At 63.0% G+C, this 15,138-nt stretch overlaps 1 protein-coding gene across 2 annotated transcripts; it reads right to left on the bottom strand.

Annotated features, from left to right (window-relative positions):
* Window positions 1-1,062: 1,062 nt before the first annotated feature.
* RPL29 (ribosomal protein L29) lies at window positions 1,063-14,717 on the bottom strand. Of its 2 annotated transcripts, XM_081105512.1 has the most exons (7): window positions 14,640-14,717; window positions 8,338-8,547; window positions 6,843-7,314; window positions 3,914-4,051; window positions 3,468-3,512; window positions 3,085-3,149; window positions 1,063-1,582 (listed from the first exon to the last, which is right to left on the bottom strand). In XM_081105512.1, exons 3-7 carry the CDS (start codon window positions 6,922-6,924, stop codon window positions 1,175-1,177), a joined length of 738 nt encoding a protein of 245 aa, XP_080961638.1. In that variant the 5' UTR covers window positions 6,925-7,314; window positions 8,338-8,547; window positions 14,640-14,717; the 3' UTR covers window positions 1,063-1,174. The 2 variants fall into 2 exon arrangements, with proteins under 2 accessions (XP_080961638.1, XP_080961639.1); XM_081105513.1 differs by lacking the exons at window positions 6,843-7,314; window positions 8,338-8,547; window positions 14,640-14,717 and adding an exon at window positions 6,141-6,221.
* Between the last annotated feature and the right edge of the window lie 421 nt (window positions 14,718-15,138).

Here is a 15,138-nt window from a genome sequence, read left to right as displayed (position 1 = left end):
CAGGTTTGTACTTTTTCTGACAGCCTCAGGGACAACACAGGCCTCACTCGGACACTGGACTCCCCAAGCTTTTACGGCAGCGCCCGGACCTTTTCTCCTTAGCAGAGCCCACTCCTCATAGCACCAGTGCCAACCAGGCAGCGACTCCATTTCTGGGGACCAACTAATGGGGGTCCCACAAGAGGCCTCTGATCACCCCCACAGCCTTCACTTAAGGACTGTACTCGGCCCCCGATGGCTTCTGCTCCGAGTGTCGCTGGGGTAGCTGAGGGTGCGGGATGAAACTGCTGTTCAGGTCTTCAAGCCTCCCATGACCCTAACACTGCTTCAGGCTGAAGATTAGCCTCTTCCCTTGTGAGGGGAGGGCAGCGGATGGGCGACCAGTTAGCCTCCCTTCCTACTGCCTTCACTCTCCAAGTTCGTCTTCCCGCAGCTCAGACATGGATGGAGACCCGCATGTCTTGTCCCCTACGGGCTCCGCGTGGAGACACTGCACTAGGGGCTCTATGCCGACTCTGCTTCCACTCCTGCTGTGAAAGTGGCCTGGTCAGGTCCCTCCCACACTGGGCACAGACTGCCCTGTGCATGCCCAGCTTTTCAAGAATGTGCTGTACTTCCAGGGCCACACTTGCCAGGCCTCCCTGCAGGTCAGAAAGAGCCCATCTGGATGTGACCAAGCAGCAGCCATTTCATGGAAGTCTCTACTCCACACCCAGGCCCCAAGCACCGGGGGAGCAGCACCACCCAGCGCAGTGGATGCTGGTACACGAGCAACAACAGCCAGAGTCTGGAACGCCAGGCCAGAGCGCAGGATCCTTCCGCTCCCTCCCGTCTCCTTCCTGTGCAAACATCCAGACCTAACAAGGAGGCCTGGGACTTCTCTCACTAGCCTGCTCCAACCAGCCCTCATGGTCTAGGTCCCTTCCTGTATTCCAGGGAACAACTTCTCCACACCCAACCACAGCCAGAGAAGGCGGACTCTTCTCCCACAGAAAACGGAGGTACCGAGCCCACCGAACGCTAGGCCCAGCCCTGGGATCAGACACGGGCTGACAAGACAGATCCTGCCGCAGGTTTATTTGTACAAACAGCACAGGAAGACACCAGCGCCACACAGACAGCAGCCCAGGGGGCCCACCAGTCCTTCCGTCCTCACGTCGGCAGACAGAGGCCTCTACTGTGGAGCCTTCGTGGGGGGCTGGGCACCTTTGGGAGCAGGAGCCTGAGCCCCTTTGGGAGCGGGAGCCTGAGCCCCTTTGGGAGCCTGAGCTGCAGCCGCACCCGCAGCCTGGGGCTTGGTTTCCGCCTTGGCCTTGGCCTTTGGCCGGCAGGGCCTGAGCCCCTTGGCAATGCGGGCACGAGCACGTTTCCCAAGCTTGGGGTGAGCGATGTAGGCAAGTCGACTGAGTTTGCGGCTGCAGCCCTTTGGGATATTGGGCCTGGGCTCCTTGGGCTTGACCAGGGCCTTGATGGCCTCAGCACGTGCGCTCATGGCCTTGGCGTTGTTGGCCTGCATCTTCTTCAGGCCCTTCTTGTTGTGCTTCTTGGCAAAGCGCATGTTCCTTAGGAACTTGGGGTCTACCTGGAAGGCAGGAAAGGTACAGGCGCCTATGAGTGCAGCGTGGGGGGGGGGAGAGGGCAGCGCTGGTGCCCCTCTCCATAGCAGCACCAAGAGACTATCGGGCTCAGCCGAGGGCAAATGCAAGCGCAGAAGAAAAGAAATGAAGGCTGCCCTACCCCCTCTGCCCGTTGTAGGACTTTGAAAACCTCCTAAGACAAGCATGTAAAACTCAAGGCCCGCACATTTTTGCGGCCCATCCAACATAATGGTATATAAGAAACGTTTTTTTTTTGTTTTTTTTTTTAAATATATTTCTTTATTGATTTCAGAGAGGAAGGGAGAAGAAGAGAGATAGAAACATCAATGATGAGAGAGAATCATTGATTGGCTGCCTCCTGCACACCCCACATTGGGGATGAAGCCCGCAACCCAGGCATGTGCCCTTGGCCAGAATCGAACCTGGGACCCTTCAGTCCGCAGGCCGATGCTCTATCCACTGAGCCAAGCCGGCTAGGGCAAGAAACGTTTTAATAAAAATTTTGTAACTTTTACAATATCCTGGTATACATAATTATTAATAACAAACTACAACGGATGACTAAGATTTAAGTTTATGTGAACCTCAAAAAAACAAAAGCTTCAATTAACAAAAGCTAACGACTTCGATAATCGTGCAGCATTCATTTCCCTCACACGCCTTATGCTCAGGCGCACCGTTTCTCTCCACTATTACTATCAGCGAATATTTTAGCAGCCGATGGCCATGTCATTAGTCTTGGACTGACTTGTTTGGTGTGCACAACAGGAAATATTTCGCTTTCGGAGAACAAGAAAAATAGGTTTATTTGCATTACGCTTATTAATTTGCGCAGTTATTCAGTGTCTGGTAACTTAACGTTCAAGGAAAAATATTAACTTTTATTTAAACGTTCTATTATCCTAACAGTTACTTATTTATTTCAGCCCTTTGTGTATTCAGCATGTCTCTATCGAAATAAACCTACATTTCTATGAAAATTGAAGCTTTTGTTTTTTTGAGGCCCACATACACTTACACCTTATTTGGCCCATGTTAGCCTCTGAGTTTGACATGCTTGTCCTAAGGGACACCCAGTCCCCTTAAGGAAAGGTGTCAGTTAAATACCAAGCTCGGGCACAACAGACTCAAGCAAGTGATACAGACCGAGACCTTAAAGCCGGGGCTCAGTTCTCAGCTAGTCTCAGAACGCCCTGGCGCTGAAGGGGGGCTCGTAAGGGATGCGGTCCACACAGACAAAGCCACCCCGAGTCGCTGGGTGGGCAAGGGAGATGGCCGGGTCGGCCCGAAAGGCTCGTCCCACCTGACCCGGAGTTACATCCAGGGCTGGAAAAGGCCGACTACAGCTTTACGGCGGGTCTGGCAGAGCCCGGGGTCCAGGCAAGAGCTGGCTGGGTAAGAAGGAAACCGCAGCCCCAAGCAAGCCGCGGGCCAGCTAACAGTGGTGCCAGGCAGGCACACTCCTGGGGACTCGGCGCACACTTACCCCCTTAAGAGATTCGTATCTTTGCGACCGGGGTTTCTTGATGCCGTTTCTGTGCCATTTTCGCGCTGTGGAGGAAGAAAGGAATGACATCAACATAAGGTTTCCTCTGGTCTAGTGAGACCCGCCAACACCACAGCTGCCAAGCCTGGGAACCCTTTCCTTCCCAGAGTGGGCTGCCCGAGCGCCGGGAAACCCCTTACCACCGAGCACTGCGCACAGAGCACTGCGGGGATCCCCGCGGACCCGGGCCTTCTACATCCCAAAGGCAATGCGGTAAAATCAAAACCGGGCCTCGGGCCGCAGACATGTGCCCCTGCCCTGCCCAGGATCTGTGATCCTTGCCAGGGTGTGGGGCGTGAGGAGGCCGGGCCGGAGGCACTTACACTGGTTGTGCGTGGTGTGGTTCTTGGACTTGGCCATCTCTGCACCTGGAAGACACGAGCGGAGGTCAGGGCCGCGGACCCGCCGGGCTGGGCCTGCCCTGACCTGGAGGAACGCGGGGCCGGAGGCCGGGACGAGGCTGCAGCAGATGCCTTGCCCCTGCGGCCTCCACCCGCCTCCACTCACTCTGCACCACCGGCTCCAGTCCCCGCAAATGCGGCGGGCGAACGGCGCCCCGAAACCAACATCCCGCCGCAAGGTTGCGCTTTCCCCCAAAGCCGAGTCCTCCCTTCCCATCCACCCCTCGACAAACCCACGAGCGCCACCCCGCCTCGCGGCCTCCGCCCTCCACAGCAGGCAGCCCGTCTCCCGGTCCTCCCCGGGGTTTGCGCCCCGCCGCCACCCGGGAGTCGCGGATGGTTTCGGATACCGCGCGGCCAGTACTCACCGAAGCCCGCGGCTCCCGAAGCGCCAGGGACCGGAAGAGAAAGAGGCGGCCGCGGTGCAGCACGGGAAATACGGTCGTCGAGGCCGGAAGGTACTACTGAAAAAGCTTCCCCGGCGCCGGGAAGAAAGGTTCCTAAGGCTGAGAAGGTACAGTCAGCTGGAAGGCGGTGCTACGAGCCTGGTCCCGCCCCTTTCGGTCTTCCCTTCCCTCTCCCTTCCCCTATTCCTCCTGCACCAGGTTCATTGGCCCAAGTCTCATTAAAACCTGACCTTTTTCCCTAACCGGTTTGGCTCAGTGGCTAGAGCGTTGGCCTGCAAACCGAAAGGTCCCAGGTTCGATTCGGTTAAGGGCATGTACCTCGGTTGCGGGCACATCCCCAGTAGGAGATGTTTCTAACTCTCTATCCCTCTTCCTTTCTCTCTGTAAAAAAGCAATAAAATATATTAAAAAACACAAAAACCTGACCTGAAGGCTAAGGGAATCCTTGAGGGGTTTGTTAGGCAGGAAGTGACAGACTTTTATTCTTAAAAAAATACCCCTGGTGCCAGCTGGCGTGGCTCAGTGGTTGAGCATCAACCTAGGAACCAACAGGTTGAGGTTCAATTCCTGGTTAGGGCACGGGTTGGGGGCTCCATCCCGCGTGGGGGGGGGGGTGCAGGAGACAGCCAATCAGTGATGTTCCTCTCTCACTGATGTTTCTCTCTCTCTATCCCTCTCCCTTCCTCTCTCTCTAAGAATCAATACAAACATATATATTTTAAAAAGTACCCCTGGCTACGGCGTGGAGAGTGGACTGTGGAAGGGAAGAGGAGAGAAGGGGAGGCTGAGAAGGGAGGGGTGGAGAGTTGGAACATAAACTCTGAAGTTCACGTCCCTCCAAGAGATGGATTCGGAGCTTCTGGGAGAAGGGAAGGCAGGGGCCAGGCTGGGGCTCAGGGTCTGTCCGGAAGAGAGAGGACATTTCCGACAGAAGCTTGGAGGCGCAGCCACTGGGTATGCCTCACAGCTCAGGCCTCTGAGTTTCCCTCGGGAGAGTGCCTGGCCCGGGAGTGATACCGCGTCCCCAGCCGGAATGTGAGCCCGTGGTCCACGCGGGGGCAGCATTGGACCAAGGATGGAGTGGGGCCCTGCGGGGAGGTAGGGAGCTCCCCTCCTGCGGGAAGCCCTCCGGCCCACCCAGACCTCTCACTCCCCGCTTCTCACACCCATCCCCACACCCCTCCCTGCGGATCCAGACCCTGCCTGTCCGTTCTCAGCAGGTCCTCTGGGGGAGGTTGGGTCTCCCCTGGCTCCAAGCTCTGGGTGGTGGTCTGGGAAAGGGGGTGTCTTCCCCTAGGGAGGGTTCAGGACAGACAGGGGAGCCTGTGGTCCACCGCTTATCAGAGGGGAAGAAGCACCCCAAGATGCTGAACAGAGAGGGGCCCATTGAGGCAGGAGCCTCTGAGGGTTGGCAGAGGGACCCGGAAGCCTTTCTGGGAGAGGAAGCCTATGGCTGGGGCTGAAGGCAGGCCATGTACGATGAGGCGGGAGTGGGGAGAGGGGAGCACACGGTGGGCTGCAGGGGCACAGGCTGGCATTTGCTCCCCATGGCTCTCTGGCACCGGACTACAGCTGACCGGGCCTCCCTGAGCTGTCACTGTACCCCAAAAGCCTCAGAGGCCTGGCCCGCAGTGGGTGTCCTCTGTCCCAGCACACAGCCCTACATCTGGGGGTCTGGGAGGGGGAAGGAGCATCCTGCTAGACCTGGAGCCGGAACCTCTGCATCCGTTATGGCTGGTCCTCGCCACGCCCTCAGGGTGGTTAAGCCCTCAGAGTGGCTAGTCCCGTGTTGCAGATGGGGTCGCTGTGGTTCAGAAAAGTGAGGTGACTTGCCCGGGGCCACCCAGCTTCTCCTTTGCCAAGACCACTCCCAGGAGTTCTGGGCTCGAGCTCTGCCCGAGACTCACACCATGTCAGGAAAAGGGGGCGACGCCTCCCTGGAGGGGTCCCCTGGTGCAGTGTGCTCAGGCACCCACGGCAGGTGGCAGGGGGGCCTACCTCAGCCCCCAACAGGACATTGGTCAGCCTGCCTCTCTGTGTCCGCCCCACACTTGCCCCCTCGTCAGTCCTCACGTCCAGCACTGCCCGTCCAGCACTGGCGGAGGCTGGAGAGCCGGGCCCAGACGTCGTCTTGATGCGGGGGGCAGTGCTCAGTCCTCGCCTGTGAGGGGCCGAGGGCTCTACCTACCTGGCAGCTGTGGCGAGGCTCGGGGGACCCCTTCATGCCAAGCACTCGTCAGGGCCAGGCCCAGCTGCAGCCCCCCTGGGACAAGACCTGAACCAGCCAGAAAGCCAGGCAGGAATTGGGGTCCTTCCCCGCTCCCCCACCTCCCGAGGCTGCCCACCCTAAGTTGCCCTGTGGGTAGAGATGGTGGGGGCAGGAACGGGAGAGGGCGGCTGAGGAGCAGCTGGTGAGTGTGGCGCCTCTCCTACCACCTGGCCCCAGCGTGGGGGGGAGAGGGCAGCGGCTGCGAGGCCCCAGTGCTGGCTCAGCCCTCAGCGCCGCCTGCCCGCCTGGCACGGGGCCCTGGCAGCGCAGGCTTAATCGATCGTTTTCCGCAAGCAGCTCCGGGAGGCGCAGGGGCGGCTTCCCCTTGACTCCCGGTTCCCGGAGGCTGCGGCTTCGCTAAAAATAACTGGAATCGCAGCGCTGGGGCAGGCGGGGGCGGGGCCTGGCTGCGGGGCGGGGCCTGGGCGGCGGGGGCGGGGCCTGGCTTCGGGGCGGGGCCTGGCTGCGGGGGCGGGGCCTGGCCGCGGGGCGGGGCCTGGCTGCGGGGCGGGGCCTCCTGCAGTTCGCTGCCTCCGGAAGGGACGCCCTGGGAGGAGATGGAGAGGAGGGTTGGCGGGGCAAGGGGTGCAGGACGCGGAAGGGCACGTGGCCCTCTCTCACCCGCTTCTCTCCAGGCCTGCCCCCCAGGGCGGTGTTTCCGGAGCAGAGCTGAGGTGAAGGCTGGTCTTGACCCCGGTGGCATCGCGGAGGGGGCGGCGGCGGGCTCTCTCCAGCAGGAAGTCCGTGCGGAGGAGAACCCCACAGACACTCAGGGCGGGGCCCCTCCACCCCTCCCTGCCCCGCACCGTCAAATGAACCCGACCACGTGTGAACGGCTCCCCACACGCAGGGGAGACCACAGATTTCAGCTGCCTGGACGCTGCTGGAGCCGGTCTGCCACCAACCAGGGGGCGAGGGGGCGGGTCATGGTGCTGTGGCTGCCTTTGGGATATCACCTTACCTCTCCAGACCTCAGTTTCCCGACAGCCCAACGGGCAGCACACCGTCGCCAGCGGGTGCGGATCACCCACAGTGCCTGGGGCCGGTTCATTGGATCTCACTGTCCGCCTGGTTCTGGATGGCAACACGGAGGCTGCAGAGAAAGCAGCCGCTGGCGCGCTCAGTGATGGGCCAGGAGGGCAGGTGTAGCTGGGTCTGGCTGACTCGCACGGTGCGGGGAGGTGGTGGCGAGCTGGCTGGGGACAGGCCACCTGCAGGCTGACTCGGGCCTGTCTTCCCCCACCTCCCTGGCCTCTAAGGACCCCCACCCAAAGGTGCAGGTCCTCACATTTCCCTCATTGGGTCTTGGGAGAGGTGAGGTGTAAGGGACCCCCTTTTCATCTTCCTTCCACTCTTCTCCCACCTGTGTTCTCTGCCCAGCTCTGGCCCCTGGACGTGAGGTCAAAGGGCGGAATTCTCCTGGCCCAGGCAGTGTGACCTTCTGCTAGGTCTCCGTCTGGGCCAGCCAGGCTACAGGGGGTGGGGCAGGCAGGCCGCCTGTGACCTGGGGGTCCAGGCTGCCCAGGGGCCGGCCAAGGTTGGACTCAGGTGGGGACGTTCAGGTACCCTTACGTCCCGAAGGGGACCCTGGCTGAGGGGTCAGGCGGGCGAATGTGAGATGCAGCATGCAGAGCCCAGGACCCAGGTTCAAGTCCTGCACCTGCTACTAGCTGGCTGAGGACTTGGACGATCACTCAGGCCTCCATCAGCCACCTGTCCTGCCTACAGTAACAGGGCCCCTCTGTGTGTCACACGCTGGGCCCACCTCCGTGACGGGGTGGCAGTGAGCGAGGCCCAGGCCTGCCCTCCAAGGTCAGAAGGTGTAAGCACTTGACCAAGGGACTAAGAACAGGAAGACGGTGAGCAGGGCTCTCCTAGGACCGCCATCCCTGTGTCTGTGGGCACAGCGCCCCGGGGGCTCCGCAGGGTGAGGCCTGTCTCCTGAGGAATGACCTGCAGCCAAGTTGGGCCCAGAGGTGGCGGGCGGTCAGGGCTGGGTGCACATGTGTGCCCACGTGTGTCAAGGGACCCTGACTCTGTGGGGAGCACCTGGCAGGAGCCCCACATCCCTCTGGTCATCACCACGCAGCAAATCAGTGTGTTTCGTAGGAGATACCTGGGTGGCCAGGGCGACGATGGCCGTGGACACAGGGCAGCTCCCCAGCGACTGTCAGCAGCCCGGGTCAGTGGAAAGGGACAGACAGGGGCACCGTGCTCCAGCTCCTGTCCTCGGGCCACGCGGAGTCTCAAGGCCCAGCACACACAGGAAAGGCAGCTAACAAGGCCTTCCCGGCCCCTTCTCCATGGCTCCACCACAGACAGCCTCCTGGGTAGATGGGGAAACTGAGGCTGGGGGCGGGCTGTCTAGGCGCATGAGTGCCTCCCCGTTTCCCTGGCCTCCCCCAAGACTCAGATGGGGTGCAGGAGAGAAGCGCTGCTTAGGAGTCTGGAGGCCTTGGTTCGAGGCTGCGGTAAAGGTGGCCAGTCCAGGCAAAGCCTCACCTCGGATCCCCGTCCGTCTGTCCATCCGAGGGCCCAGCGCATAGCACAGCGCCTGCAGGGGGAGCACTTGGCCACAGGGGGCCCCTCACTGGCGGGGCCACCATCTCCACCCCCACAGCTGGCGAGGTGACCTCAGCCCAGCCTCTTGACCTCTCTGGACTGGGGGTGTCCCTCTGAGCAGTGGCACCTTCCCCAAGTCCCCCAGAGACAGGAGAGAAGAGACTCCAGTTCAGCACAGGAAACCAGGGGAGGAAATGGGCTGTGGAGGGGTGGCCCCATGCTCTCTGCAAGCGGCATAGTGGGCCTGCACCCCAGACGGACTTTCTCCTTCCGGCCCTGTCTGCATGGCAGCTGAGGGCCAGCGCCTCTGCCTAACCCGACCCCTCTGACCTCACTCTAGACCCCACTGTGTCCACCCAGCCCTGCTCATCTCTCCTGGGCCCGGGCCGGTCTAGCTGCCCCCACGCCATGGCCGGTGCTCGCGGAGGGGGCTGCTCTCTGTGCTCAGAGCACGCTGTTCCCTCGATCGTCCTGTCCCTCTGCCTGGACCAGCGCCCCCTGGCTGTCAGGACCACCCCGGCCAGACCAGACCCCTCTGTTTGCACCTCCCTAGGTGTGCTCTGTCCGGGTGTCCCCCTTGGGGGTGGGGGGCTCCCCGGGGGTAGGCCCAGGCCCCCAGCATCCTCTGGGCTGGGCCGTGCCCAGGGAGAGCTCTCGGCTTCTTCTTTGCCGCTGCTCCTCCTGAACACAGCCCAGGATTATTCCCCGGGAGCAGCCGGGCCGAGGGGAGGTCAGCCACTTCACACCCCACACCTGGCCTCCCGGAGCCCTTGCTGGGTCTTTGCTGCCCCCTCAGCAGCCCGCCCGTCCCTGAGGGGCTCAGGGCTCAGGCTTCCTCTCTCCTCTCCCCGAGCTGAGCCGCCCTCAGCAGGAGAGAGTGGGTGGGAAGCGATGGATGCTGGCGGGGGAGGGAGACGGCAGTGGCTGGTCCTCCGTGGAAATCCAGGTCACTCCCGGCCTGCTCACAGCCATCGGTAATTAGGGGCCAGCAGGACGTGGGCAGGCTGGTGGCAGGAGGCCTAATTGTCTGATTTTTCAGGTAATTAACGGGAGGCTGTCTGGCCTGTCCCCAGGGGCCCAGCATCCGCTCCCCCCATCCCCTGGGCAGCCCAGCCGCCTAATGAGGCCAGTTATGAGTGGTGCCCTGGCTTGCCACCTGGGAAGGCCGCGTGGGGATGGCACCAGGTGGGGCTCAGCCAGCACCCTCCCCGAGACGGGGGTGTGGAGGCGCTGCCTGGGGGTCTCTGCTGCTGCCGTCGAGGGGTGGCCCACCCCACCTCTGGGACCCCCCTTCTAGCCTCTCTTCTCAGGAGCAGTGTGCGGTCCAGTCCTTCCGCTGCACCCCCAGCTGGGTGGCCTTGGGCGTGTCACTGCCCCATCTGGCCCTCTGTCCATCGGGGAGGAGGCGCGTAGGTGCCCAGCACACAGGGCTCACCTTCTTCCACCTCCTGTGCCTCCCTGGGAGGAGAGGGAGGCCCCAGGGGCTGGGGCCTGAGGTCACCGGTGTGCCCAGAGCCCCCTCTGCCAGGCGCCTGGCAGCTGAGGGCAGCAGGGACCGTCTTCTGGATCCACCCGGGCTGCCAGGGGCTGGGTAGGGTCCTGGGAGGGCAGCGGAGGTGGTGGGGTGAGGAGGAGCGTCTGGGACTGGCCAGACCTTTGGGACCTGAGCCCAGTGGAAGAGGGGAAGCAGGGAGCCCCCAGGAAACGGGGGACTTTGGAGATCATGGTGGAGCTGGTGCTCCCGGACACGCAGGGCAGAGCCCACGGCCGCACTCAGGCCAGCCCAGCCCTCTGTCCGAGGCGGGAATCCATCTTCCGTGGTCAGTCCCGCCACTCGTGGCCCAGGAAACGGGGGAGCAGGGGGCCCTGAGAGGTTGAGGTTTTCAGGCTCCTGTGGCTCCTGTGTTTTAAGAATTCTGTGACCTAATTCCACGCCGACGAACCGCCTGCTGCCCCAACTCCCGTAATCGTCAGCCCCTGCGATTTTCCCTCCTCCTGGCGGCCTGCAATCTAGGTCAAGGGTTTCCCAACCGTGTCCCCGGAGCCCTCGTGTGGGAGCAGGAGGGGGAGCCCCTGACCCTCCGCAGAGCAGCTGGACTTTGATCTCTGAGAAAACATTAGTCGCCTCTCCTGGGGAGTCTGGCCGGCTGCCAGGCCTGAGCAGGGCCGCGGCCTCCACAATGGCACGTTGTCCTCATGAAACCCCACGAGGAAGGTGGCATCACACCGGGCTTTCCCACGAGGGGCTGAGGCGCCCGGGGGCTGAGGCTGAGCCGCGTGGCCCTGGTCGCACGGCCGGCGGGAATATGGCTTCAGCAGCTAAAAAGGAAACGAGGTGCAGGCGTTGAGAGAGCGTCACATGTTTCATTATGCGTGTCCTCCGGGGTGGGGGGCGTGGGCACGCCTGCCTCTCTGCCCCCGAGGAGCGTGTCCCGGCCCCAGGTGGCCAGGCGCCTGCACCCCCCCACGTGGCATCTGCGCGCACGAGGGTCCATCTGCCTGTCTGCTTCCCTTCCTTCTGCCGTGGGTTCTGCGGGCCCCGAGGGCCAAGCCAACCAGATCCAGCCCAGACATAGCATATGGTTCCGGCCTCCGCGCCCCCAAGTCCTCAGTCGCCTGGTGTGACGCGCTCCTGTATCAGCGTGTCCAAAACTCGGGGGGGAGCTGGCTGAGTGAGGTGAGGAGCATGGGTGGCCTCCTCCAGGCTGAGCTGGGGTGAGCCTCCCACGGAGCTCAGACAGGGAAGTGGGGGCCAGTCCTCGCTAGACCGGGGCTGCCTTGGAGACTCAGCCCGGGGTGGCCCAGAGTCACCCTGGACCTACGGCTTGAGCCTTAACATAGAGCCGAGGCCACAGGTCAGAGGCTCGGGTTTGAGTCTTGTCCGGTGGTCAGAGGTCCAGACTTGGCTTGCCGTCAGGGGTCCGAGGGTACGGCCTATTGCTGAGAACTTGATAAGGATGGAGAGCCAGGCACAGTCTGAGGTCAGGGTCAGGACTCAGGCTGAGGTAGGGTCAGAGGTCAGGGGTCAGGATCGGCCTTCCTATTTCCTGGAAATGAGCTGGGACAGGACCAGTGACAGAGGGGTGCCTCTGACAAGCTTTTAGGGAGTGACCATGACTGTGCAAAGGACTAGAGCAGGGCCGGGGGCCTGGCCGCTCTCGGGATAGGAGCCTCGGTCACTCGTCTTTGAAACATGGGTGGTCATGGCACCCGCCTCCATCAGTATCGTGCTTCATCAGTGCTGCCTGCTTCTGCCCCCTGGACTGGGGGTGGGGGCGATGAGCGAACACAGTGAGGATGAGTGGCTGGGGCAGGTATGAGGGAGAGCAGGCACTGGGGCCTTTGTCTTAAGGGTTTTTATCTCTCTCCTGCAGGCGGATCTTAGGGGAGGTCTCAGCAGAATATTCATCCCTTTCAGGGTTGAGGTCGCCAGGGCAGGGCGGCTGTGGTCTTGGCTTCGCCCAGCGGGTTTTGCTGCTTTTCTGGGCCTGGAGCCTCGATGTGATCCCTAGGGAGGTGACCTGTACCTGCTGTCAAATGCTCACCCAGTTTGTCCGCCGTCTGTCTCAGTTTCCCCATTCCACTGGCTAAGGAATCGTCCCAGCTTCTTGCCATCCTGTCCCGGGTTTGCCGCCTCTTCTCCTTCCTGGGACCAGCCCACGGAGCAGCCAGGGAGGGAGCGGGGGAGCAGGCCAGCAGGAACGAGAGGCCATCGGGCGGAGGAGAGGGTGCCAAGGAGGCAGCCGTATCACAGGCCGCACTGTTCTCATCGCCCACAGGGCCGGCCACGGATCAGCCTCAGGCCATCCACCCACCACTGGGGCCCTGACCCCCAAGGTCACCCCTCCACAGGGGCCACAGGAGATTCACCGGAGGCAGGAACCAGGCACGTGTGACAGGTGGAGGCTGCAGGGAGTGCGGGAAGCCCGGGAGGGGGCGGGAGAGCCAGCAGAGGACGCGGACCAGAGGGCCGCCCTCCCACCCGGGACACGAAGCCTCCAGGGCTTGGCTGTGAAGTCCCGGTCACCTCCTCCGGCTGAGCTATTAATACCAGCCGGGCCCACGCACCCTTGCTGGGAGGACGCCGAGTTCCTCCGGGGCTAAAAGCGGTCTGGGGTGGGGGTGGGCCAGGCACACTCTTCTCTCCTTGTTGGAGGAGCTGTGGCCAAAGGCCAGGCTGGCCAGGAAGGGGGCCAGAGCCAGGGTGGGGGTGCACGGGGTGTCGGCCCTGGGATTTCAGGTCGGAGCAGGAAGGCACTTGGCCAGTCTGATCCCCAATGCTCAGAGGCCCAGGAGGGGGCTCCCGGTGGTCCCACCCAGGAGGGACCCCACCCAGGAGGTCCCACAGCCAGCTCTCCTGCCTCCCGGCCTCCACCAGGACCTTCCCCTTCCCCTCGGACGTCGGCTTGGTCTGCCCCGGCCGCAGTGGGGCTGGGGCTGGGGGCTGCTCTTACAAGGAGGGTCCTAGACGGGGACAGGGGGCTCCAGGGCTAAGTTTGGGGACTCTGGTGGGAGCTGGGGCGCCTAAAGCACTGCCACGCGGGTTCCCGCATTCTCTGAGGTGGGCGTTCCTGGCCGTCCATTTTATAGATGAAGAACCTGAGGCTCGGCCACCCACCAAGGCTGAGCCGGGCTGTCAGACTCCATGCCCCACCTGCGTTGCCTCCCGTGTCGTGTCGTCATTACGAAAGGAGGTTCCTTGGTCTGTGTCGGGAATCCATGAGCCAGGCGCTTCACTCAACATGTCCCGGGCGCCCTCGTGTCCCAGGCCCCCTGGGGCGGCGGGACCGAGTGTGGGAGCCTGCACACCCCCTCCTCCTGCACCGCGACACCCCCTCCCAGGGGTCAGCGGCCACTTCCTCCCGCTTCCCGGGCTCAAGGGCACACCCTGGGGGCCTGCGCCCGTCTCCTGGGCTCCGGCCACGGCCACCCGAGGCCACCTGCTTCCCGCCGCATCCTGTCCTTTCCCACGGCAGGTGCCCGGGACCCAGACGCAGACCCCAGAGGAGTGCACACTTGGCCGGACAGTCCCGACGAGAAGATGCCCGAGGTGTCAGCCCGAGGCCGGAAATCCCGACAGCTGCCTGGCTCCAGGGCTGGGCACAGGGCCCTGACCCAGGGCAGGCGCGAGTCAGGTGTCCTGCGGCGTTGGGGGAGGTGGCGGCGAAGCCAGGACAGTCCGCCTGCCTGTGGTTAGCAAGTCTGTCAGCACCTCCCGGCTGCCAAGCCAGCGAGGCCAGGCACTGTGAGGCCCGGGGGGGGGGGGGGGGCGGGCGGATCTGAGGGAGACAGCCCCTGCCGGAGGTAGAGGACGGAAGCCCAGTCCCAGGCTGAGACCTGCCCAAGAGATGTGAGCAGGGAGCAGGCCTGTCCTGTGGGGCTGCTAGCGGGGGACATTTCCTGGTGGCTGGTGGGGAACGGGGGTGTCCCACAGCAGAAGGCTGCTCGATGTCCTAGGCTCAGGGGAGCTCTGGACCTGCCTCCCCTCCCCAGGCCCCCACTCTGCCGGGAGGCAGGGGCCCTGCAGGACCAGGCAGGAGCCCTGGGCCTCAGCTGACCAGGGCCACGCTCCCCCCAGGAAAGGCACTGGCCCCGCCCTGCGTGGCTTGTCCTCAGCCCGGGGAGGGTCTCAGCCTCGAGCTGATGGAGACGGCCAGGCCAGCTTCAGACAGCTGGTCCCGACAGCCTCTCTGCCTGCCCACTCGCCCCTGCACCGCACGTCTCCTAACGCCCACATGCCCACCTCCTCAGGGCTGCCTTCCCGGATTGATGGAGACGAGGAGGCACCCCCTTCCCAACGCCCACACCAGGCCCTGCCCACCAGGCCAGCAGACCCCGACCCAGGACGGCTTTCACCTCCATCTCTCTGCTCCCACTTTCTGCTGCTCAGTCTGGGGCTCCGGCTGCCGCCTCGTTGCTGGGTCCCCTACCTGTGTCCCTGACTCTCCTCTCTGGGTTTATCTTTGTCCTTTGCTCGGACTGGGACCTGACTCTCCCTGTTTTAGTCTCCCTCTCTGCCACCCCCGCCCCCCGCGTCTGGCTGGCTCTCTCTTCTCTGCCCCCCTCTCTCTGTCCAGCCTGTCTGGCGCTGTCACTCTGGGCCCTGGCCTGGCACAGTCTTCTTTCCCCGGCCGTACGCCTCCTGCCCAGACACCTGCGCCGACGTCCACTCGTGGGCCCCACGAAGCTCTCAGACGGCACCTGTGATCTCGACTCTGGCCCAGTTCCAGGGCAGCCGCTGTGGTTCCTGAAGGCAGAGGATGGACAGACAGGCCCGGGGCCGTGTGCTTGCCCGGCTCCTGGAGGATCCAGTGGCCCTGGGCGCCTCCTCTGCCCAGGCCCCCGGCCCTGCGTC

Source organism: Myotis nattereri (genome assembly GCF_964212035.1).
Source record: "Myotis nattereri genome assembly, chromosome: 14".
Taxonomy (NCBI): domain Eukaryota; kingdom Metazoa; phylum Chordata; class Mammalia; order Chiroptera; family Vespertilionidae; genus Myotis; species Myotis nattereri.
The sequence above is the reverse complement of the archived record's forward strand: the minus strand, read 5'-3'. Positions and strand labels throughout refer to the sequence as shown.

Bases quoted from the DNA above. Each gene is read 5' to 3' on its own strand.
- RPL29 (XM_081105512.1), bottom strand. From the start codon at position 6,924: ATGCCACCGGGGTCAAGACCAGCCTTCACCTCAGCTCTGCTCCGGAAA. The intron at 3,513-3,913 runs GTGAGTACTGGC...CGTGTCTTCCAG, and splicing joins TTCGGGAGCCGCGGGCTTCG to GTGCAGAGATGGCCAAGTCC. The intron at 3,150-3,467 runs GTAAGTGCCTCC...CTTCCTCCACAG, and splicing joins CCACACCACGCACAACCAGT to CGCGAAAATGGCACAGAAAC.